Source organism: Dama dama, chromosome 22 (assembly GCF_033118175.1).
Source record: "Dama dama isolate Ldn47 chromosome 22, ASM3311817v1, whole genome shotgun sequence".
In the NCBI taxonomy this organism is placed as follows: Eukaryota; Metazoa; Chordata; class Mammalia; order Artiodactyla; family Cervidae; genus Dama; species Dama dama.
This window is the reverse complement of record NC_083702.1, coordinates 43619746-43643997: the sequence shown is the minus strand read 5'-3', so window position 1 is coordinate 43643997 and position 24252 is coordinate 43619746. Positions and strand designations below refer to the sequence as shown.

At 51.9% G+C, this 24252-nt stretch overlaps 1 protein-coding gene across 1 annotated transcript; it reads right to left on the bottom strand.

The window, feature by feature from the left end:
• Positions 1 to 1618: 1618 nt before the first annotated feature.
• Positions 1619 to 17937, bottom strand: PVALB (parvalbumin). The gene is made up of 4 exons (XM_061124153.1): positions 17866 to 17937; positions 16116 to 16248; positions 14763 to 14872; positions 1619 to 1826 (listed from the first exon to the last, which is right to left on the bottom strand). Exons 1-4 carry the CDS (start codon positions 17924 to 17926, stop codon positions 1798 to 1800), a joined length of 333 nt encoding a protein of 110 aa, XP_060980136.1. The 5' UTR covers positions 17927 to 17937; the 3' UTR covers positions 1619 to 1797.
• Between the last annotated feature and the right edge of the window lie 6315 nt (positions 17938 to 24252).

The following is a 24252-nucleotide window of genomic DNA, read 5'->3' as shown; positions in this document are numbered from 1 at the left end:
CACATGGAAACCTGGGTCTCCCAGGTCCTGACTGTTGTCATGAGCATGTGCGCACACGTGTCATCAAGGCTGCCCACTCATACACTCTCACACACTCTGGCTCACCCAGGCCCACTTCCTGCCACTTGACCTCAGCTGCTGCCTTCTCAGCCCCTGAGGCCTAACCCCAGGCTGAGCCCCTGGAAAGGTGGACCTCTGGGGCTTGCCACTGTTTTGGTGCAGTTCCTGGTTCTGGCCCTTCCAGGCCTCGGCGTGCTGCCTCCGTCTACTGCTACTATGGAAGGCAGCTCACCCATCACCCGGCCCTGACTCTCAGCCTGGATCCTGATGGGTGGCCTGCCTGTGCCCCATCTTCAGTGAGAGCCCTCCCTGACAGCCCCGCCCAGGGCAACAATGCAGGGCCCAGGGGGAGGGTCAGCAGATGCCACTGGGTACCAGGTCTGGAGACCCGACACGGGCAAGAACACGGCTGCAGTTCCCACCCCAAGGCTGCTGTGGGGAAGAGCAGAGCCATTCTGCAGGATCACTGCCGTGTCTGCTCACCCAGCTTCCCTCCCCTCTTCTGACTTCCACTGGGACCTCTCTCCTGATTCTTCTCCAGCCATGGGCTTTCTGTGTCCATAGGTGGGCCCCATCCAGGATGGGGCTCCCATCCTTTGGGTTTTGATGATTGGACCAAGGAGGGAATGCAGGCTCTGGAGGGGGCTGCTGGTTTGGGGTCCTGACCCCACCACTTACTCACACTGAGATCTTAGGCAAACATATACTGGGTTGGCCAAAAATTCTGCTCAGGTCTTTCCATAAGATGTCACAGAAGAAACCCAAATGAACTTTTTGGCCAATCCAATAACTTCCCTATGCCTCAGTTTCCTCACCTGTACAATGGAGAGAATAATGGTCCCTACTCAATTGTTGTACAGATAGAATCATGTAAACGGCTCAGCACAGAGTAAGTGCTCAGTAAATAGGAGCTGCTGGGATTAATAGGACTAAATTTGGGGCCTTCTGATGGAGTGATTGTAAAAGAGAAGCTGTTTTTAAAAAACTGATACTAAATGTACACCTTGAGCTGCTGGAGGAATCTTGCCATCAGGAGGGAGAGCCTGCCTGATAATGAATTCAGCACGAAGAAAACCAGAGCTCAGAGATGGGGGGAGAAGGACTTAATCCTGATGAAATCACCTGAGTTCCTTGATTCAGCTGTTCCTGAAAGTGTGACCCTGAACTATTCAGGAACATAACCAAGTCTTCGTTTTTTTCTTCCTTTTTTGCCTGCATCACTTTGAGTTGGGTCTCTATCATTGTAACCAAAAATGTCACAATGAGCATCCATCTGTCCATCCATCCATCCGTCCACAGGTCCTAGCTGTGTGGATCTAGATGCATCACTTTCCAAGGCTTAGTTTCTGCATCTATTAAATGGGAGTTTCATCAATTACCTGATGGATGGGTTCAGCGATGAATGGGCAAGCCATGTACCAAAGGCAGAGGAGGGTCTCAGTAAATTTCTCTTCCATTTCATTTTTCTGTCTATATCCTGCCCCATCCCCACCTGGAAAGTCAAAGGAGGATCCACACCCTACCAGGCCTGGATCCTTCAGCAGCAGAATCTGATTGGTACAGCCTTTATTGTTTCTCTGTCATTTTCCAGAAGACTGGTGTCATTCGAGGGCCACAGGGAATGGGGGAGTAAAAAATAACATAAACAAACTGAACAGAAAGGCAGGAGGGTGGCGAGAGGGGCTGAGATCGGGTGTTCAGGGCAGAGAGGAGCAAGACCTGGGCAGTCAGAGCCTCTTAGCTTTCAGCCACCAGAGTGGAAAATTCTGCAAAAGAAAATGACAGAGGTGAGTCAGAGGGGGACCATGGCCTGGGATATTGGCCGGGACCTGACCATGGGGAACCACCCCCCCCCCCCCCCCCCCCGTGGTGTTTTCTCTTGATTCTCGAATATGCTGCAGAAGAAAGAGCTGGAGTGGTGGAGGGAGTGAGCATGGGGATGAATGAGTGAATGAATGAGGTGAGATGGGAAATGATGCACCTACCATATCTTTTGCGTCACGATGTCCTGTCACCCACAGATTATTAGTAATACTAATTACAATAATAACAGCCATGATAGTTTTCTGAATGTTTATCACATACCAGTCAGTTTTCTACGTGCTTTATATACAACATCTTGTTTAGCTGACAAAACTCCCATGATGTATTTTTATCATTATTCCCATTCTACAGAGAGGAAACAGAGGCTCAGAATCCAGCAAGGTCTATGAGGTCGCACGGCTAGGAAGAAGCAGAGCCAGGCTTCAGATCTCTTTCTTAGCACTTGGTTTTTAGTTCCTCTTCTGAGCTCTTTCTTAGCCCCTTGGTTTAGCCCATGAGGGTCACCAGCAGAATCTTCAGAATACATAGAGTCCCAGGCCCTTGCTACAGAATTTTTGACTCAGAAGGTCTGGGGAGAGATGAATTATTTTATTTGTCAAAAGGTGAGTCTGGTGAACAGCCAAGTTCAGAAACAACTGTGTGCTCCTCCTCTTCTGGGGGACCGAGCCAGACCCTGGAGGAGACCGACCATGTGACTTCTGTACACAGCTCAGAGGGGTGAGCGCGTCCTGGTGCTCAGAATGAGCTGGGCTCTATCTCACATGCATGCATGCTAAGTTGCTTCAGTCATATTCAGTCTTTGCAACCCCATGGACTGAAGCCTGCCAGACTCCTCTGGGATACTCCAGGCAAGAATACTGGAGTGGGTTGCCATGCCCTCTTCCAGGGGATCTTCCTGACCCAGGATCAAACCTGTGTCTCTTATGTCTCCTGCACTGGCAGGCGGGTTCTTAACCAATAGCGCCACCCTGTCTCACACAGCTCCTCATTTAATCATCACAAACACTAGGGAACTGGGAGTTATCATCCCCATTTTATAGAGAGGCAAACTGAGGACCAGAGAGCAGAAGTGACTTTTCAGTGACTCCAGGTAATAAGTGGCTGAGAATTTAAGCTCTGGGATCCAGACCCCTCCATGTGGGCTTGCCTGCCAGTCCACGGTGGTCACCCCCTTCCCCAGCAGTGTACATTGGCCCTGCTTTGCCTTAATATTAAGGATGTCAGAGAGAGACCAGTGTTGGCACCAGGGGGCAATCAGACATCTTTCTAGTGAATCCAACTCCATTAAAGTGAACAAAGGATGGGGAAACCAGGTGAGGGGAGGTGCAGGGGAGTCCAAGATGGTCCCTGCACCATAGGAGGTGCAAGAAGATGATATCAGGAATGCTGCTGGCCTTTTCTCTGAATCTCAAGCATGCCGAAGGCATTCACACCCCAGGACCTTTGCACCTGCCATTCTTGTTGCCTGGTACATTCTCCAGGCTGCCTCACGGCCGGCTGCTTCTCACTCACCTGGTCTCAGCTCAAATGTCACATCTCAAGGGGCTTTCTCTGACCCTTCTGGTACAAGCAGTGACCCACCCCTAATGAGATCCTCTTTGCTATCGCCATTTATTTATTCGCTTCACAGCACTCACGACTCTCGGAATACTTCTGAGTCTATTCTTGCTTATTCACTTGTCTGCTTCCTGCGTTGGACCGTAAGCCTGCAGCCCTCTCAGGCTGCTTCCTCCGTCCCACCTCTTGGCTCTGCATCTGACACAGAGGGGACCACATGTGTTTGTGAAAAGATGGGAGAGGCACAGAGACCCTGTGTTCCCAGTAAGAAGAGGTGCCTTCTATTTAGGGCATCAACAAAACCCTCAGAGATAAGGTGGCTTTTGATATAGGCATATAAGCAGATGCAGGATTCCCATAGGAGAAAGCAGAGGGAGGGGTCCAGTCTCAGAGAGCAGGAAGCAATGGTGTGTATTTGGGGAAGACTCAGTAGTCATGCTGGGCTGGCCTCCTGCATGATAACACAAGCTCAGCTAGAGAGGCCTGGGCCCCCAAATCTGGCTCTTCCCCCTGTGGGCTGTGTGACCTTAGACAAGATGCTGAGCCTCTCTGAGCCCCACTAGCATCCTCTGTAAAAGACAGCTCTGCTTCTAACTCAGAGGCCATCAGAAGAGAGGTGCTGGTGCACAGGAGGCCTCAGCCTCTTCTGGCAGCTTCCCTCCCCTCCCCGCTCCATGTGTTCTCAACTGTGGGGTCCCATGTGCTGCTCAGTAGGGGTTCTGCTCAGCAGCCAGGCCTTCTGAGACCTTTATTTGGAAGATTTACTTTAGGAGAGTCTTCCCTGTTGTTTCTCTCTCCAAGAAACGAGAGAAGACAGGAGTTGGCCACCCTCTCCAGTATGTGTCTCTGAGATGCCATGTCCCCAGCCTGCCAGACACCGGGGGACCCTCAGGTAAGGCCCCGTCACCTCTGGAAACGCAGGTGTGATGTGGGGACAGCACAGGTGGGGACTGAGAACTAGACTTTGAGGCTCAGGCTGGCCCTGTTTGCTGGGCGTCCGCTCTCCAGTCTGGCCCTGGAGTGAAGGAGAGGGCGATAACAATTCCTAGTGAGAGACAAACAAAAAACTGAATGTGAAGTGGCTTCAAAAAGGCTACAAGAGGTATCTGGGGCTCCCCTGAGGTTTGTCCTGTCCTCCCCAGGCTTGGTATGAAACCTACTGTGAAAACCTCCCAGGGTAATTTCTTCAATGCACATGGTTATGTAAAATGTTATCACTGGGGATGCTGGGCTATTGTTGGACCTACAAAGTTAGAAGGATTTAAAAAATCACCAAGTGAAAAGACAAAACCACCCAAACCAGCACATGCTGTCATCATGGAAGTGACCTGCCACTGACCCCGCCAAGTGGAGGGCGCCTCATCTTTTCGGGATTTGACCTGGGAAATGGACACCACCCTCTCCTGCCCCCAGCTAGTCCCTGAGGCCAGGAAAGGCAGGTGGCCTGGAGGAGCGGGCCTGGGGATCAAATCAAGGTGAGAGAGGGGGAGAGTTCTCCTGCTCATCCTGAAAACCCTCAGGATGGCGGGCTAAGGGATCACAGTGAATGTCAGGAATGGAACCCATCATCAAACACTAAAAATTCCTCCCACAGTCCAGGCATCAAAGTGTCCGCTTTCTCACCAGGGGCTCCTCTGAACCTACAGCACCCCACTAAGGCAGGTGGTTCTTTTGAAATGTTTTTTTTTTTTTTTTTACTGCACAATGAGACCTGTGGGATTTTAGTTCCCTGACCAGGGATTGAACCTGTGCACCCTGCATTGAAAGTGCAGTGTCTTAGCCACTGGACCCCCAGGGAAGCCCCAAGATATCTTTTACCATTAGTACTTTGATTAATATTGCCCATTTTTATAGAATTTAAGAATTCTTATTTTTATCACCTCCGTGAGAAGCAGTTTTGCATTTATCATCTCATTAAATTCTCACTTCCTCCGTGGGAGAGAGGCTTTTGTCTGCATTTTATAGGTGGGGAAACTGAGGCCGCAGTCCAGTTGCATGACCAAGATTGCACAGAGGACATGATTCAAACTTCCCTCTTTACCCTGGAGGTTTCCGACCTACTTTGACCTGGGTCTAGAGTGACACAGGCACCAGCTCAAATATCACCACCCCATGACTGTCATATTAGCCGTTTTTTATTTACTTCATGGTACTTATCACTCTCTGAAATTATCTTACTTACGTAATTGCTTATTTCTTTCAGTCTCCCCCTACCACAGTGTAAACCCCCGGGAGTCAGGGGGCGCTGTCTCTCTTGCTCACAACTCTCCTAGCAACAGAACAGACCTGGCCCCCAGCAGGCGCCTGTAAACAAATGCCAAATGAGTGGACAGATGGATGAATGGATGGCATGAATCATGAGTCCTCCTTAGGTGTTCAACAAGTACTGACTTTTGGCGTATAATTCTCCCAACAGCCCCAGGAGGCGAGTGGGATGATTCCCATTTTATAGATGGGGAAGTGGAGGCCTGGAGAGGTCAAGTGTCAAGGTCACGCAGCATAGAAGGGACAGAAGCAGGGGTTTGGCTGTGGTCTCAGGAACACCCCCTACATGAAGGTAGAGAGGCCGTTCCTGAGAAGGCTAGTATCTCACATCGGATGGAAGCATGAAATCTCTCTAGCTTCAACCTGCCATTTGATCTGAAAAACTGGCTGGAGCCCGCAAAGCCTGTCCTTGGGCACTGAATTGCTCTGTTCTGGGATAAAGGAGACATGAGTCTGTCCACCATCACCTGCTCATGGGGTAATTGTCAAGAGGGGTAATTGGTCCTTTCCATTTCCTGACCTCCATCTACGCCACCTCCAACCTTCACCCTAGAAATTACAGGTTCTTGGCTGCTCCTCAGCAAAGAGCCTGACTCTCACCTTCACATCAGATGGCATCTGGGGCAGTCAGCGTGAAGGGGACCAGGGGACACCGGCCACGGGGCCCTCCAGCGGGAGAACGTCTGACATTTTGGAGCCTGACTATGGAGATGTTTTTGACCCGAGAGGTTTTCAAAAGCCTCTAAAAACAGACGTCTGGGATCCCCCATGAAGCAGTCAGGGTGTCACAATAGCACATGCCCTGGCTTTTTGCAGAAAACACAGGATTCTAATTTTGTCCTCCCGGAACTGGCCCCAGAGCACTTGGGAGACAAATCGAGGGCAGGGGTCACCTCTTCTGTTCCTTTTGTACCTCTCTCAGGGCAGAGCTCTTAGGAACCAGCCAATTAACTAATAGCCCTCCTATCAAAACGTCTCCTCTAAAACATCCAGGTCTCTCCTGAGAGAAAAATAGTCAAGCCTACGAAGACTGTAAAGTCCAGGTCAAGAGCTGGCAGTAGGAGGCTGGCATGGGGATGGGCGTCAGAGGATGGGGTCTGGGCTGTTCTGCCTTCACTCATGTCCCTGGACAGGACACTTCCCCCTGCCGGGTCTGGGCTTTCTCATTTGTGCAGCCTTGGGTCTAGAAGACACCTTTCCAGCTCCGCTCCGGAGTGTGGCGCACAGGAGCTGGGCGTCAACCCTCAACTCCCATTTCTTGCTTCTGTGACCTGGGACTAGGTGCTTCACCTCACTGTGCCTCAGTTTCCTCATCTGTAAAGTGTGGCTCCTTGGGCTGTTCAGAGGAAGCAGCTCTAAAGCCCTTATCACTGGCTTGATCTGTAGCTAGCACGCAGCATTTGGCTGCTGTTATTATCAAGATGCTCCTATAGCTCCAGGACTTCCCTGGTGGTCCAGTGGTCAAGACTCCAGGTTTCCAATGCAGGGGGTGCTGGTTTGATCTCTGGTTGGGGAATAAAGATCCCACACACCCCGAGGGGGAAAAAAAAAGGATGCTTCTACGGCTCCAGGTACTTTAAAACCAAGCCCATGAAACACCTGGCTGCTGCCCGGCAAGGGGGTGTAGGGGGGCGGGTGACACCACAGATGGCCCCATCACCTTTATTTCTTAGCGCCCCCTCCCCGGCCCCCGCCATTTCCTGTCCCATCTGGCACCTGCCGACGACCTTCCAACAATCCTGGAAGCTGGGTCTGAATCTTGTTCCATCACATCCTGGCCGGGCTGGGTGCCCTTAGGTCACTACCTTACCTCTCCGAGCCTCAGTTTTCTCATGTGTACAATGGGTATGATAACATCTACTTGCACAGCTCTTGGGAAGACCCGATGAGAAAATATAGATGCCTGGCATATAGGAGATGTTGTGTAAATGTTAGTTCCTTGGATCTCCTCAGCACCACTGGAACAGGTTGGGGCTTTGAAATAACAACCGTAATCACAAAAATCCTGAGACTAAGACAGAAAGATGGAAACAGACAGAGGACACAGGAAGCCCAAAGAGCAAATCACCGATGTGATACACGTTTCTGACACTGTCTATCCCATCTGAGTTAGGGTCCCATCCCTCATATGCCTGTCCACGGACACTCACTCTCTGCCCCTCAATTTCTGCACCTGTAAAATGGGGACACTGAGAGTATCTCCTCGTAGGGTGACAGTGAGGACCACAGGAGGTACAGTGGTTCTTGGGCGGGGGGACATCCAGAGTCCTTCCTCCCATAGGAATTCAGGTACATCCCTACCTTTGCCAAGGAAACCTCACCTGAGGCCGGAGGGGTGAGGAGGGGGGAGCATCTAGCTGGTGTCCTCACCATCTGATCAGGAAGAGAGGCAAGGTGGGGGTGAGCAGGGGAGGGAGCAGGCCAAGGGTCAGAGGATGGGCGGGTTCAGTCCTCTCCTTTCCCTTCTGAAACTCAAATTAGCCTAATTAGGTCTGTCCCAGGTCCCTGCGCTGTGGGGGTTGGACAAAATTAGAAGCTATTGACAGGTGAGCGAAGCACCCGCTGATAGCCTGAGGGGAAAGTGAGACGAACTTTGAGTCAGCGCCTGGAAGATGCTTTCCTCCCCTCTGTCGTGATGAGCAGGATGAAGGCAGGCCTCTGGTTTATCACCTCGCCTCTAAATAGCTCCTGGGCTGGGTTTCTTATAAATCGGTATTGCAAACAGGGATCACTTTCCCACCCCGGAGGAGGACGGGGAGGCTGGGTCATTCGAGGTCAAGGCGGAAGGCAGTGAAGAATCGGTGAACAGTGCTGGGGGCGTCCTCTGAGCCAGACACCACCCTAGGAGCCGTCCCACTTCATCCTCACCAGCTTTCTTATCCCCATTTTACTTACAGGGAAACTGAGGCCGAGCCTCACTCAGCCAGGAAGATTATAACTCAGGCCTGGCTCATGGCAGGATGCGTCTCTTTCTCAGAGGTTGGAATGGAAAGACCCTGAGTTCTGAATTAAGCTGTAACCTCCAGGGCCAGAAGAGGGGACATCTTTCTTTCTCCCCTCGCTGCTGTTCCTTTTGGCAGGAGGGCGATTATATAAGAAGTGCTGCCTGCCCTCCCTTGGCTAAATCTTATCTAGTGCAGCATAAGGCTGGGAGTTAGGGAGAGTGCACACGGGAATAAAGGAAGCGTCTTGCTAAGCACAGAAACCATTTATAACTCGAATGTCCCAGCTCAGCCTGGTGGAGGGAGTGGCTGAGTCAGGACACCCAGGTTCCATTCGGCCAAGGGCTTGCTGTGTGACTTTGACGCTTCACATCTGCGGGGCCTGTTTTCACATCTCTCACTGGGGATCACAAACTCTGTCCCCTAGACTGTATTGAGCCCGGATGAGGAGGCAATGAAATAGGACAAAACACTGCACGCCTTGGGGCTCTGCCATCAAGGCTGCGGATTGGCCCTGGTGTGCACCTCCTGCCTGCCTTGGAAATCAAACCCCGTGGGGGCTGGAGGGCTGGAATTACAGGGAGGCGGGCAGGACTTTCCTTTTGTCCTTCTCACTTTCTTCCCGTCTTAGACTTGGTTTCATTTCCTTTGAGGGTGGGCGTTCCACTATTTCCAAAGGATTTTGAGGTAGCTTATAAGAGATGCAGGTTTGATCCCTGGGTTGGGAAGATCCTCTGGAGGAGGGAATGGTGACCCACTCCAGTATTCTTGCCTGGAGAATCCCATGGACACAGGAGCCTGGTGGGCTCCAGTCCACAGGGTCATACAGAGTCAGACACGACTGAAGCGACTTAGCACTCACAAGAAAATGCACATGAAACAAGAGGAAAAGAATCATTTCCAGAGTACTCACTTAACTCTCACAACGGTTTTTGAAAGTGGTTATTTTTATCCCCGCTTTGGGATGAGGACATGGATGCCCAGAGAGGGGAAAAGGTTTGACTATTCACACTGCCGGTAACTCACACTCTACAGGTTGTGTTTTCTGCCTGACTTCAGGACTTTCAGCCTGAGGGCTTACTCCTTCCCTCTCACCTCCCACATTAAATAGGCTACTTAAGGATAAAAGAGAACAGATTTTGCCAGGAGGAAGCAGAAAAGGCAAGTGCCTTCAGGCACGTGGAACCAACTGCAAGGGTCAGGCAATCGTTGTGACTAAATTTTTCAGCCATGGAAGCAAAAAGCAAACCATGGGCTCTTGAGTTGGACCATGCCTGAAGCGTAGGAAATGGGATCTGCCACTGGGACCAGGTTTCAGGAAACTAACTAGGATTGCTGCGTGTGGGTGTCCGTATATGGGGTATGCAGTTCCTGTTTACAGTGTGGGGCGGGGGAGTGCTGGTGAGAGAGTGTGGAGGCTGGCAGCAGGTCCCCAGTCCTGAGGAGCTGTGTGATCCTGGGTAAGCCACCCTACTTCCCTGGGCCTTGGTTTGTACTCCCTTCCCTTCCCTGTCTGTACAGTGAGGGCACATCTTGGGATGCTGTTGTGAGGCCTGAAGGAAGTGCCCACAAATGGTGCCCACTCTTCTCATCAGCCTGCCCGTCCATGGGGGCAGGGATTGGGTACAGAGAACCCAGACTGTGGACACACGCGGGCTGGCAGAGGGTCCTGCGGGGATCTCTGAGTCTCAGTGTTGACTCTGCTATTGAGTGAGGCTGGGCATGCTCCTTAACCACTGAGTGCCTCAGTTTCCTCATCCGTAAACTGGAAGAGTGATGGCATCTTCTTTCTAGGATGATCATAAGGCAGTGGTACTCAAAGTGTGGTCCCCGGACCGTGAACGCCACGTGGGAACTCAGTAGAAATGCAAACGCTTGGGCTCTACCCTGGACCCAAGGAAGCAGAAACCCTGAGGATGAGGCCCAGACATTTGTGTTGTGGGCTGAGTGCTGCTGGAGACCCACGGTGGGGGAGGACAAATACTTGAGAAGGAACCTGACACTTCCTAGTCTTGCCTGTTACTGATGCCTGAGTTTGGGGGCACCTTCCATCTCTGCTCAGCTTCTCCTTCCATTTCTACTTTAACTCTCCCCTTTACCAGCTCTGTACCAGGCTTTCAAAGGTGGCTGTCGAGAATCAATTGACCACATCTATAAAAGTTGTTGAGCTTCCAGAAAGTAAGGAAGCTTCCTTGACTTTACTCTCCCATCTCTTTTCCTGAGAGACAGGAATGCAAAGGATTATAATTAGAACTTTGTCTTTCTATCCACTCTCATCAATCTAGGATCCTTAAGGACCTGGTAAATATCACTCACCTTCAGAAGGACAAGCAGCTAAAGATGGAGGCAGTACCCTTGGTTCTGGAAGCCCCAAGCACCTGCTACATGCAAGCCCGCAGCCAAAATGGGTCTCTACCCTTAGCCTGAGGACCGCTCCCTAAATACCACACTTTCTCGTCATTGTATCCCCACGCTGGACACATATTCATTCATTCATTCATTCATTGAACTTTTCTTTTGCCCCTACTATGTGCTCTGTTCTAGGTGTTGGGGTCAGAATTGAACCAAACAAAGTTCCTGCTTTTGTGGAGCTGACATCCATCCCAGAGGAAGCAATAAGTCAATAAATAAAGTCATCTATGGTAGATGCCTTTTGACTTGAAATGAATGAATGAAGCAGGCAGCACAGAGCACTTGCTTTGAATCCAGACAGACCCGAACTCAGATCTTGACCATGTCTCTTCGTTGGCAAACCCTTAGCCTCTCTGAGACTCAGTGTCCTCATCTGTAAAATGGGGATAGGAGTAGTATCCTCTAAGAAGCTGGGGAGATGAAATGAGTAAAACGCCAAGCTCAGTGTGTGGCACACAGGGGGCTCCTTGGAGTTAGGATGTCACTGCTGTTCTCAGTGACATCAAGGTCACTCAAGGTCACACGGCTGAGCTAGTTGCCAACCTGGCCCTCTGTCTAAGGGTGTACTCACTGGGATACCTGGGGAGTCCCAGGGATTGAAGAGACCCCAGGATTGGCCAGTCATCAGACTGCTGATGTTAAGAGCAGGCACCTGAGGGTCACGGACAAGTTCCATGAATTATCCCAAGTCCCACTGGGAGCTGAAGGCGTCCTCCAGCTGGTGGACAGGGCTTAGATTCTTTGGCCTTGACAGGCAGTAGGCAGCAAAGCAGAGAGCCTAAAATAGAAAATTCTGGGCCCACGGAGGGCTCTTTCTCCTATCCCGCTGCTTATTGGGCTCCATCACACCCATCCTTCCTGTCACCATCCAGAAACAGGGGCAGAAGCGGGGATGCGTGTCTTCATCCTCTCATCTCCAGAGCACCAGGTGTGGCCCCCCACCTCAGGGTGACCTGTTCTTGTTGCCCATTTCATCTCTCACCCCTCTCTTCTGTTCTGCCCCGACTCCCACACTTTCACCGGGTCAGCCTGAGCCCGGACTGTGCTGGCAGACAGACCTGGGTTTGGCCCCAGTGTGACCTTGGGCGCTGCCAGCCGCTCTTCCTGCATCTGCATCTGCTTCCTCTGTCATCCCAAGGTCACATGAGGTGACGTGTATGCAGAGTCCAGCTTCGGACCGGACACACACTGCTCGCCCTGGTAGTCATTCTCTCTTGCCTCCCACTCTCAGCAAATCAATTTCTAGTCCCCTTTCTAAACATGCCCTATGCCTCCCAGCCTTAGTGCCTTTGCTGACTGATACCCAGGCCTCGCCTGGACCACCCTCCACATGCCCCTTGGCCTGTGGCAGACCTGCCCATGGTCTCTAGTCTGTACCAGTGCCTGCTGTCTCCCTCTTGCAGAGCTCGTCTGCACCTCCCGGCCTCTGTCTGGTATTCACCCTGGGTTTGTGTCTGTATCATTGAGCCGTAAGCATTGCGCAGATAGAATAGCAATAGTGTTACAGGCGCTGTTTACTGAGCACTTACTGTGCTCTGCACCCAACACTGCCAGAGAATCCTCACAAAATCCCAGTGAGTTATGTGTTGTCATGCCCAGTTTGTAGATGAGGAAATCAGGGCTCAGAGGTGCCCAGCCAGGAAGTCGTGGGTCTAATTCCTCTTTGCCTCCCCCACTGCCTGGCACTGTAGATATTTGCGACTCAGTAAATATCCTTTTGGTCTGATGGAAGAGTTGAATTAGGGCTTTAAGATCTGAGTTGGGCAGGGGAGGAGGGAGGGAGGAAGGGAGGGAGGCCAGGATCTGGCCTGGTTTTTCTTCATTGTGTAGGTTGCTTGTGGGCAGCCAGCCATGAAGACCCTGCCTAGGGCTTCTGAGCTGTAGCATATTGGCTGCAAATAAAAATTGGAAGGAGGTCCAAAGGCTTGGCTTGGGGTCATGGCAGAAACTGGGTTCTGGGTAGAACTGTCTAATAAGTGACCCGGTGAGGATGGGGGTGTGGGGAGATGTGCCATTCACTGTAATCACCTGAACTAGCCACCCATTTCCCTCCAGCACCCTCTGCTTTGGTTCCTTTAAAACCACCTCCCTCCTTCCCAGACCCGAGAAGGGCAGCTGCCAACAGGAGGCCAGGCGACTCATTGCTTCTGACCTTGTTAGAGTTGCTCCTTTCTCATCTCTGGCATAAAACTTTAATAAACTATGTCCATGTTCAGAATCCTTGTACCTTTCCCAAGGCAAATTTGTGTCTCTAGCCACTTAATTTTTACAATGAGCCCAGGCAGGTCTTAGGATAAAACTGTGCACTCCATTTGTCAGATGCAGGAACCTAGGTGTGGAGAGGTGATGGTCAAGGTCACAGCTGGTGAAGAGCAGAGAGAGCGCAGAGCATAGGGGGCTAGATTTCATACTCAAGCAACAAATGTGTATTAAGTGTGGGCTGGGTGTGGCTAGATACTGGGTAAAATAAAAGGATGAATACAACCTAGTTGCTATTAAAAAAAATTAAACAGGCATGTATATAGCACTTCTCTGTGCCACTGTTCTTTACGCATCACTCATTAACACAGGTAATCCTCTGACAATCCAATGAGATAGGAAGCATCATTATCCTTAGTTCAGAGATGAGAAAACTGAGGCCCAAGAAGTTGCTTGAATTGCCCCAAATCACACAGTGAGAAAGTGGCTGGGCTGGGATTTGAACCCAGACAGCATGGGCCCAGAGCCTAAGCATTTAATACAGTTTCCTTTTAAACTGGCAGAAAGGACCATCATTAGGACTGGCACAGATGTGGTGTGGCATGTAGGAAAGAGCTATCTGGTTCTAAATCCTCACTCCCCACTTATGTCCTACCTCACAGAGCAGGTCAAGCACCTTCAACCTCAGTTTGCCCATTTGCAAAATGGAGATGATTCTTAAGGATGTTGTGGTGCTACGAAAGATAAAGATGCCAGGATGTGAATGCTGGATAGATCTGAATGGAGAAGGGTGAGGGATGGTGGACCACCAACCCCTTGCCTGTCCAGAAAGCAAAGCTCGAAAAGCAAAATCAGGCTGGATGTTTCTTTTCCTAATTCCCAGCTGATCCCTGGCTAGCTGTTTTTTTTTTCCCCTCTGGCTTTCCTACAGTGTTGGAATGGTATAGTTGGGTGAAGCCAAAACAGGTTTTGAAACTTGAAGTTACAGGACACCCAAGACAAGATGCTGAGAAGGAGAGGAGATAAAGAATTTCCATCCCTGGAATCTGAGAATGTGAGAGCCAGTAGGGTCCTTGGGGGATCAGTTGGCCTCATCTCCTTGGGTTACAGATGGGAGACTGAAGCCCAGAGTAGGAGAGAGACTGCCCAAGGTCACAGAGCCCATTTGGGCAGAGCTGCGACCAAAACCCAAGCAGAAGTGCAGACAAAATTTAGACAATATCCCCAATTCTCCTGGATTCCTTACACAGCAGAGAGAGAGAGAGAGAGAGAGAGAAAAGGATCTATTACTTTGGGGTTGTTCAAATCTAGAAAAAATAGCAATGTTTTTCTCTGCCTGGCTTACATGACAGAGCTCTTAGACCTAATGGATTGCCGTTTTTCTTCTAATCTTGGGGACTGCGGGACTCCCCCTCCCCTTCTCATCATGGAGGGACATAGCTCTGAGTTTTTAGCATTCGAACATCCCAAGATTCACGATGTGCCCAGGTCTCGGGTACTCACCATCAGCCCCAATCTTGCCATCTCCATCTTTGTCTCCAGCAGCCATCAGCGTCTTGGTTTCTTTAACAGACAGGTCTCTGGCATCTGGGGAGAAGCCTTTCAGAATGAATCTGGAGGAGGAAAGGGAGAAAAGGGGGAGGGAATCAGGTGAGAGTCACCTTGTGGATGGTGGGCTGGCGTCTGCACAGGGGAAGCAGGCGGCTTGAAGAGGAGGATGAGCAGGGAGCATGCATGCCATTGTGCTGGGCCAGGTAGCCCCACCATGGGGCTTCGCGGATGGGTGTGCAGAGAAGGACAGGCTGTCCTCAGCAAAGGGTTGCCCTCAGTTCCGTTAGGGCACCTGCATTTGTTTATTTATTCAGTCAACAAAACAAATACGAGGGTATCTCTTCTGTGCCATGGCCATGCTAGAAATGGGGGCATAGAGTTGGTCTTTGGAAGCCAAGTTAAAAAACAGGGAGGAAGTCAAGTATTCCAAGAGAGGCCACACAGTGTGATGGATGTAATGGTGGGAAGTGGAAAGCGGTGCTTGAACGGTGCATCCATCCCACCGAGGGGGAGGCAAGAGTCAGGGAGGCTTCCTGGAGAAAGTGATGCCTGGAGGGTAAATAGAAGTCAGCCTCTGCATGTGTGTGCACGTGCACATGCACATTGGGCATGGGAAGGTAGAGGCGCAGGATCTAGACAAAGGGTACCCTTGTGAGATGGTTTAGGGCAGAGACAGGATGGATGGGGAAGTCTCTACTTAAAAGGCCCCTCTCCACACCCTCCCCTTCTCTTCCTGACAAAATTCGAGCCAGTCTTGGCCAGAGAGTTACATAAAGCACAGCTGGGTTGGCAGACGTGGGCCAGGTGGCCGAGAGGGTTATGGGGGGAGGATTTTTGCTGACGTCATTTTGCCTTTTCCTAGTCATAACCTTCTCTGTCTTGCTTGGTTCTGCATCCCATGACATGCCCAGAAACTGTTCTAACCATCCTGGTACAGAAGGGCGGGGGTCTGCGGGATGGCAGAAAGTGGCTTTTAGAGGAATGAAAATCAATGAAATACTCAAAGGAGCGCTCTCTGTCTTGGCTATGGTGTTAGGCAATGAGAAAAAGTGCCTCTCAGTTTGTATTAAATTATTAAGTAGCCTCATTCCATTAGCAATATTAAGTGGCTATAATTTAACCTAGTTAGTTGCACTTTCTGCAGAGGATTTTATTCTTCCAGAAGCAACAGCGGATGGTTTTTTTCTGTGATGGGCGCAGAAAGCAGGGCAGACAGACCGGAACTTGGAAGCAAGTGTCCCAACCCCCATCCCGCTCCCTCCCCCAGAGCCAGAGAAGGGGCGGTCCCTGTGGGCCTCAGTTTACCCCAGCTCCTCCTCCTCGATGAAGCCGCTCTTGTCTTTATCCAGGATATGGAATACCTTCTTTACGTCTTCCGGGCTCTTTTTCTTCAGGCCGACCATCTGGAAGAACTTTTTGTGGTCGAAGGAGTCGACAGCTGTTGGGAGATGGAGAGGAGGGTGTTAAAATAAGGACAGAGAAGGGTCCTAGGAAAAGGTGGGAGAATCGGGGTGTCACAGCTGGGCCAGTCCTGGGGGATGGAGGAGATACAGCTCCGTGGCAGGGCTGAGGGAGTCCAGGCCAGGCGAGGGGGCTTGGACCAAGGTCGCACAGCCAGGGGCGGCAGAGGGGATCTTGCACCCGGATCTCCCTGGCTCCCCAACTCCCTCCACCTTCCACTGTACCCCTCGATAATGGTTGGGGTAGCATTTGAAGGCAGAGAGGTTTCCATGAAGCCTTTTGGGTGGTGGCTGAGTGGGGGTGGGCACGGGAATTGGAGGAAGAGTGAATATGATGTGTGTCTGTTGTTGGGGAGGAGGGTCGACCTTTTTCTTGGCCATGGATTGTGTGGCCAGAAAATCAACACGGAGAGGACAAGTTTCTCTCAAGGTCACACAGTAGGAGGAGGAGGGGGAGGACACAGAAGTCCTGGCTTTGCTGCAGAAATCCATTCCGGTGGGAGTGGGGGCGGGTGCTGGAAGTCTCCCCAAGAATTCCCAGTTAGGTTTCCTCTCAGAGGGACAAGATGGGTCAAGGAGAAGTGGGTGGGCTATCGCAGGGCTCTGAGAGGAAGGCTTCATGCCCAGGGGATGGAGTGCCAAGCAGAAAGGAAGGGAGCCCCCCTTCAATATTCTGTACCCTGAGCTCCTTTTAAAGGATAACCTGGGAAAGTAAACGACCTTAGACCAAGTAAAGGTATCCTTCCTGGGCTGGAGGGGAGGAAAGTTGCTCTGTCCACCTCAGACACTAGATGGAGGGGGATGCGGACACCACCTGGAGGTGACCCCCATGCTCATCCCCCTTCTGCCCTGCGAAGTGACCTTGGGCAAGTTTCTAACCCTCCGCCTCCCTCAGTTTCCCCATCTGGGAGACAGGAGGGAGGAGAAACTTAAGCAGCTAAGCCTTCAAGTCCAGGGCAGCTCAGAGACATGAGACTGACCCGTTCCCTTCTCTCGGTGCCTGAGGAGGCTGGAAGTTGCAAGCGCGGAGGATGCTCTGTGCGCAGCGCTGAGCAGAGCAGAGCGCCAGCTTGGGGAAGGTCATCTCGCTCCCTCGCAGATCCGTTGAGCGAGGCGGGCTCTGAGCCCCGGAGAAGGGGCTTGACATTCAGGAAACCAGCAAGGAGTAGCTGGGCGGAAAGAGCCCTCTCCGGAAAGGGGTCGCGGAGAGAGAAACATGAGCACCTATGGCCCCTCCAAGTGCCTTGAAAAGCCTCACAAGGCTCACAAGGACCCAGAGGTCCCGCTTTCCACCCGGGTCTTCGCCCTTGGTCCGGGACCTGAGTCCTCGCAGCGCGGTTACCCAGCCTTTGGCGCTCGAGAGTTTCGGTTGTCCGGCAGGGCGCCCGGCCTTCTAGCCCGCTGCCTGCGCCAGGTCCCGCCGGGGCCAAGTTTGGGTAGTGCCGTGGACCCTCCTCCACGCTCCGCTAGCGCCCCGCGGAAGGTGTGAGCATAGGAGCGCCGGGGAAGACTGGCCAGCCGCGGGACCCACGGGGGTGCAGGGGCCAGGGAGATGGATGAGGGGAGAGGGATGCGGAGGGGAGCGCGCTGCTCACCGGTAAAGGCCCCCACTGCCTTCTTGATGTCCTCAGCGTGGAGCAAGTCTGTCATCGACATCCTGCAACTGTTTGAGCGGGCAGAGCAAGTGCGAAAAGATTAAAAAGTGCTTTTCTCATCATTTCTGCTCATATGACCTGCGCTGCAGTGCCGCGCGCCGGGCGCACGCCCGCCGGCCTGGCGCAGAGCCAGGGGGCGCGGGGCTCGGCGCGCAGCCACCGCGGCTCAGTCCAGCCGCGCCGCGGAGCTGTGCGGGCCGGGTTAGCGGGCGGGTGCACGGTCCCGCCGCCGCTCCCGCCCCGCCCTGCCGGGGGTCCTTGGGACCCCAGGGACTGCAGCCAGGGCTCCAGGGGAAGGGGCAACCTCTGGAATTTAAAGGGCGCCCGCGTCCCCAGTTGGAGGGTTTTCCTGCCGTCAAGGGCAAGCAGGAAGCGCCTGCCTGGTGCGACACAGGGTCTGGGATCCGCGCACCTCCGAGGATGTCCGGCCTCTTCGGGGAGTATACTGGACCGACAGGGGCCAGGTCTACACCCTCGTGGGCCCCTTGACCCTACTCCCATTCTCTCTCCACTCCTACCTTTGCCTCCGCTGTCTGTCCTGGATGCAAATTTATGCTGCAAAATCTGAGCGCTGAGTTCTGGAAACCTGACCCACAGGGAGGTGGTGGCAGGGATAGGCCGGTGCTGCTAGGGCCCTCTGCGGGTTCCCCATCCCACGTCTGGTCAGGAACTCGGAATACAGAAACCGATTTTTTTTTTTTTTTTCCATAGTCTGACTTTTCAAAGAACCCTTCTTGGATCTCCACTAACTACTTGCTTTCCTGGTCTCCTGAGCCAAGGAGTATCATGCGGGTCTGGACTCCTCCTGCCCCTATAAACCGTATGGGGGAGGGGAGGGTGGCAGAAGGTACTTCCCCTCTGTGCACCTTCAAGGCCCACGCTTGGGGAGCCGGTGCCATTCTCAGACCACACTTCCAAGACAACCGAAGCAGGTTTTATGGCCCCAACTTCATCTCTGGGTAACATGACACTACCTGATCTTTACGCAGCCAGAGACCCGTTGCTGTCTTTCCCACGGTTCCCTGAGGGTTCAGGCTGCAACCAGCTGTCTCTAACGTGTGCAGAGCACTGGACAAGGAGTCAGGAGCCCTGGGTTCAAGATCTGGGGCTGCAGTACGTCCCTGTGTCACCTTGGGTTGTGACCTTCCCCGTCCCTGGGCCTCAGTCTCCCTCCGCTTTGTTGATGGTATGCGGGTGGGCCTTTGTGGTGGATTCTCAACCCTCTGACTTCAGGTGTGGGCAGGTGGGTGAGGCTGAGATAGTGCTCCTTGGTGGAGGAGCTAGGGAGAGCTGCCCTGCTACCCTGTAGCTCAGGTTCCCTGGCACTCACTGTCGACAGTCTCCCTCAGCTTGGTGTTGGACGGCTGCCCTTCCTGGGAACCTTAGGATGCTGCTGGCTCCGGTGGGTCCCCTTCTCTGTGAGTCAGCTCCTTCAGGGGACAGCCCGCCAGCTGGTCTCCAAGGCACCAAGGCTGCAGTTCCTGTCCTGATCTCTCACCGTGTGAGGTCATCCCTGGACCCCTCCGCTGCCCCTGCTGCTTCTGCCCTGACTGGCCTTTTAACTTGGAGATGCTGGGCTTCTGTGTTATCATCTCAAGCCCCAGGCTCAGCTCATTTCAGGGGCCTTGTTGGCAAATCTGCTTCCCCAGCTGAGGGATCCTTATGCTATACTAGTGGGGAAACTGAGGCCAGAGAGAGTCAGCGAGTGGCATAAAAACACACAGCAAGGCAGCGGCTCGGAGGGATCCACCCCCGGCTCTACTAACGTCAAGTCCAGCGATCCACTGCATGGGGCTCTGCCAGCGCCCAGGACCATACCAATCAGGTCCCACATGTCTCAGCCTCAGATCGGCTTCTCAGAGTCCCTGAACACTGACCCCTGTGGCAGAGGCTGGACTTCATCAGCCCCATCATTCCCCCCTGCTTCTTCCATCTCTCCCTGCTGCAGAAGCTTCCCATTGACTCGACGCCATAGTCCACCCAGCCAGAGCATCAAATGATGTCGTTAGGTCAGCCCATCGGGCCTCCATATCCCTTCCTCCTGTGTCCTCTGCCCAGGCAGGGGCCGCCCCACCTGAGTCCACAGGTGTCTGACTCCACCCCTCCTGTTCTGTAGGTGGGCTCAGCCAGTGGGAGGGATTTGCCTCAGGTCACACCACGAGTTAGGATGGAGACCCCAGGAATTGTACTCTTAGCCCTGAACTCCATGGCTGCCCGCCTCTCAGCCTGTGTCACCAGCCCAGCCTGTGTCTCTGGGGGGGAAGGGGACGTTTGGCCATCCTTCCCCTCCTCCCCTCCATCCTCGTCCAGCCCCCGTGGCTGCCACTCACCTCAGGTGGAGGGTGGAGGGCTGGAACCTGGAGGAAAGGCTGGGTCGGTGGGAGGTCGTGTCAAGAAGTGAGCCTGGTGGGAGCGTGGCCACCTATATAGGCTTCTGCTCTGGCTATTTTGGGAGGTGGCGCTCCCCTGGGTTCCCGGCCCCCTCCCCTTCCGGTGTCAGGTACTCCCCAACCACAGTGCTGGGTGTCTATATCACATTCACCCTCCCTGGGCCCCTCCAGCCAGGCCTATTAATAACCCCTAGTCCCTGCCTCCCTCCAGCACCCAAAACTGAGGCTCAAGCAGGGCTCTCCTCTTCCACGAAGTCTTCCATGAACACTCTAGATTCCAGTAACATCTCCAGGCTCCAAAATCCCACAAGGAAAGGAAGAGAGCACTCGAGCAGAGGGATGGAATAGGAACTGTCTTCCATGCATGGGGCTGGTTAGATTCCTATTTCTACCCAATCTTCTCTCTCCAGCCTTGCAGTACAGGTCTGTCTCCCTCTTTCTCTTGCATGAGTGAGGCAACAGACAGGCTAGGGGTTCTGCGATTGACTACCCAAAGCTGGGGACCGGAGCAGGGAGTGGACCCAGCATTTTCATAAGATAACCTAATGCCTCCTAGAAACACATGCTCTGCATGTTCTCCGACAAATTCCTTCCTCTCTTTGCACCTCCATCTCTGTCTGTAAAATGAGTTCAATCAGGGGCAAACTTGGCTCTAGGGACGGGCCAGGGTATGAAGAACCCCCTGAAATTGTATTCCCAAAGTCATGGGTAAGCGCTCTTTTGTGAAGCAAGGGCCCACAGCTTTCAGGAGATTCACAAAGACATCTCTGGGGTGGTCTGTCATGGATTGGAGATGACCATCCAAGGAGTGTGCTTTGAAAAGCATGAGTGAATGTAACACATATTTACTGAATGTCTAGTATGAACACCATGAAAGCTTCCTCTTCTCATCCCCAGCCTTGTAAAGAATTTCCAGGATGCTGACACTGTCAACAGGGCATTCCAGTTCCTGATGGTGGCGTTAGGATGCCCAGCCTCCATGCAGAGGTAGATTGGAGGGAAGCTGCACTGGTCCTTCATTGACCATCAGTTGACTCCAAGGGTGGAAGAAGGAGCAAAGGGTGAACTGGATGGGGAGGCTGGTTCTGGAGCCTGAATGTGTCGTGCTAGGGGTCTGGACTAGGGTGATGGTCATAGCATCAAGGAGGGGTGTAGACATAGGGTAGCATCTCTGAGGAGACTCTTGCAGACTTGAGGGCTATGATGAACAAGTTGGACAAGTCCAAGTTGACTCTCAGTTTTCAAGCTGGGGTTCACTGGAGATTGGCAGTGCTGCTTTTGAAGGCGGTAAGGCTGGGGAGGAAGTGGTGCCAAGCTGGGGAGATGATATGTTGGAGGTGAGCTCAGAGATCCTCCATAGTGACCTCTTACAACCTGCTCACATTATAGGTGAAGAAACCAAGGCCAAGATGACAGACTCAAATCATATAGAGAGTAGTGAATGAGCCAGGACTTTGTGCTGGGTTTGGGATGCTTGGAGGACATTCTAGTGGAATGTGCCCAGGAGCTCTGAACTCTGGAGAGGGCCGGCTGGACATAGAGCTGTGGTGGTCATTGGGGAGGTCAGGGAGTTGAAGTCACAGGCATGGCTGAGCTCTGGGGCAGTGGGTGGGGGGATGCAACATCTTGAGGACCAGCCGTGTAGAAAGATCCCTGGCTAGGGTCTGGGAAAGTAATCACACTCATTTGCTGAGTATTATGCCAGGTAGAGTGTACACTGCATCATGCTTTCATCCTCACAACACTCCCTATAAGGTAGATATTGCCTTCAGGATTTTGCTAATGAGGGAACAAGGCTCAGAGAGGTTAGGTGACTTGCCTGAGGTTACAGAGCAGAGGTAGGACCTAAACCCAACTCTCTCTGACCCCAAAAGCTTTGCTCTTTTCTATTCTACTGTCTTGCTTCTTGATAAGATGCACAGAAGGTACACGTTGGCACTAGCGTCCCCCAGTGAGTGAATCCTTGGGAACCAGGATGGCCTTGTGTCTGTCTCTCTAAGTCTTGCCATGTTCATGTAATTAAGCAGATCTAGATGTGCTGAACCATATTGTGGAAAAGCATTTATTGTGGACCTATTGTATCCTTTGTGCTTTATGAATATTATTTCATTTTACCCTCATTACAGCCCTCAAAGATTTGAAGAATTATAGTCTCAGAGAGGTTTATGACTTGCTCAAGGTCACATGGCTAGTGAGATGGCTAAGATTTAAACTCAGGTCTTTCCATTTCTGAAGCATTTTCCCCCCCAAGACTTAAAGTAGGGTAGGGATGCCCTAAAGCCTGAATAGAATATCTTGAAACATCCAGCTTTTTTTTTTTTTTTTGCCCTGAATCTGTGCTAATGCAAGCAACCATCACTTTGTTAATTTGACTTTACAAAAGCCATGATGCTGGAGAGTGGGTGTATCAGGCAGGCCTTTTGGATTTTAAGTTATAGAAAACCTGACTTGGGCTGGATTTATTCTATAATTGTATATGGTGATGGATGTTAAATAGTCTTATTGTGGTGATCATTTTGCAATATGTAAAATATTGAATCACTATGTTATACACCTGAAAGTAACATATGTGTGTGAGTTGCTCAGTTGTGTCCAATTCTTTGTGACCCCATGGACTGTAGCCCACCAGACTCCTCTGTCCATGAAATTCTCCAGGAAAGAATACTGGAGTGGGTTGCCATGCCCTTTTCCAGAAACTAACATAATGTATGTTAATTTTTATCTCAATTGAAAAGAAAAGAAAGCCACATTCTATGCCCAAAAATGGCAAAAGGGGGAATACTGACTCATGTGACTGATAAATCCAGGAAGGTTCATGTATGTCTTGACCCAGAACTCAACAACTGCCATGAGAATGCTGTTTCTCTTTCTCAGAAATACCTTGTACTGCATTGGCTACCTGCTCAGACTGACTGCCCCTTGAAGGTTACAAGATGGCTTTTCCCTGCAGCACTGTAAACCTTCAGGACCAAGTCCTGTGGAGAAAAGGGAGTCTACTGCCATAAAATCTTGATCAGTATTCTCAGGACTGAGTTTCATTGACTGTGATTAGCTTGGGTTGGTCACACACCACCCTTAAACTGGTCACTATCAGTGGCAAAGGTTGCATAGGCCTGGACTGCAAGGCACCTTCAAGTCTACACCAAGGGACCTGCACATGGAGGAGGTGGGACCTCTGGGTGGTCAAAGCCATGAACCATTTGCTGCATGAGTCTTGGGGTAGGGGGATGCCCAAGCGTGCCCAGCACTCAGGAGGTTTATGCCCCAAGTCCTGGGTGAGTTTGATGACAGTATACTTTTGAATTTCTCCAGAATGATTCACTCCGGAGCCTAGAGTGGCCTTTCTGAACTTGAGATCTTCATCTCCATCTTGACCCTTGTGAGGCCTAAAAGCAGCTACTCCCACCCCCTTGGGCCTCTGCTTAAAGGTAGCAGCAGAGCCCAGTGGCATTTTCTCCTAGCTTTAGGGTTTCTTTCAATAGTAATGAGGCAGATAGGTGGGACATACGGATGTCACATTCCCACATTGACCTCACCTCTTCCATCCCTTCAGCCCTGAAACTGTGCCTGGCCTTCAGCTGAACACTTCCACTTACACATTACTGAAATGGATCCCATTACCCTCCTTTTGGGCTTCCCAGGCTAAAGATCCTGCCTGCCAGTGCAGGAGATATAAGAGATTCAGGTTTGATGCCTGGGTCGAGAAGATCCTCTGGAGGAGGACTTGGCAACCCACTCCAATATTCTTGCCTGGAAAATCCCATGGACAGAGGAACCTGGTGGGCTACAGTCCATAGAGTTGCAAAGAGTCGGACATGACTGAAGTGTCTCAGCATGCACTCATATAACCTCCTTTTACAGATGAAAAAGCTTAAGTTCAGAGAAGTCAAGTCCCTTGCCCAAGGTCACACAGCGGGCAGGGACCAGAGTCTGTGCT

Excerpts from the sequence above, each read along its gene's own strand:
- PVALB (XM_061124153.1), bottom strand. The coding sequence starts at position 17,926 with ATGTCGATGACAGACTTGCTCCACGCTGAGGACATCAAGAAGGCAGTG. Across the intron at positions 16,249-17,865 it reads GGCAGTGGGGGCCTTTACCG|CTGTCGACTCCTTCGACCAC; the intron begins GTGAGCAGCGCG and ends ATCTCCCAACAG. Across the intron at positions 1,827-14,762 it reads TGGCAAGATTGGGGCTGATG|AATTTTCCACTCTGGTGGCT; the intron begins GTGAGTACCCGA and ends TTTCTTTTGCAG.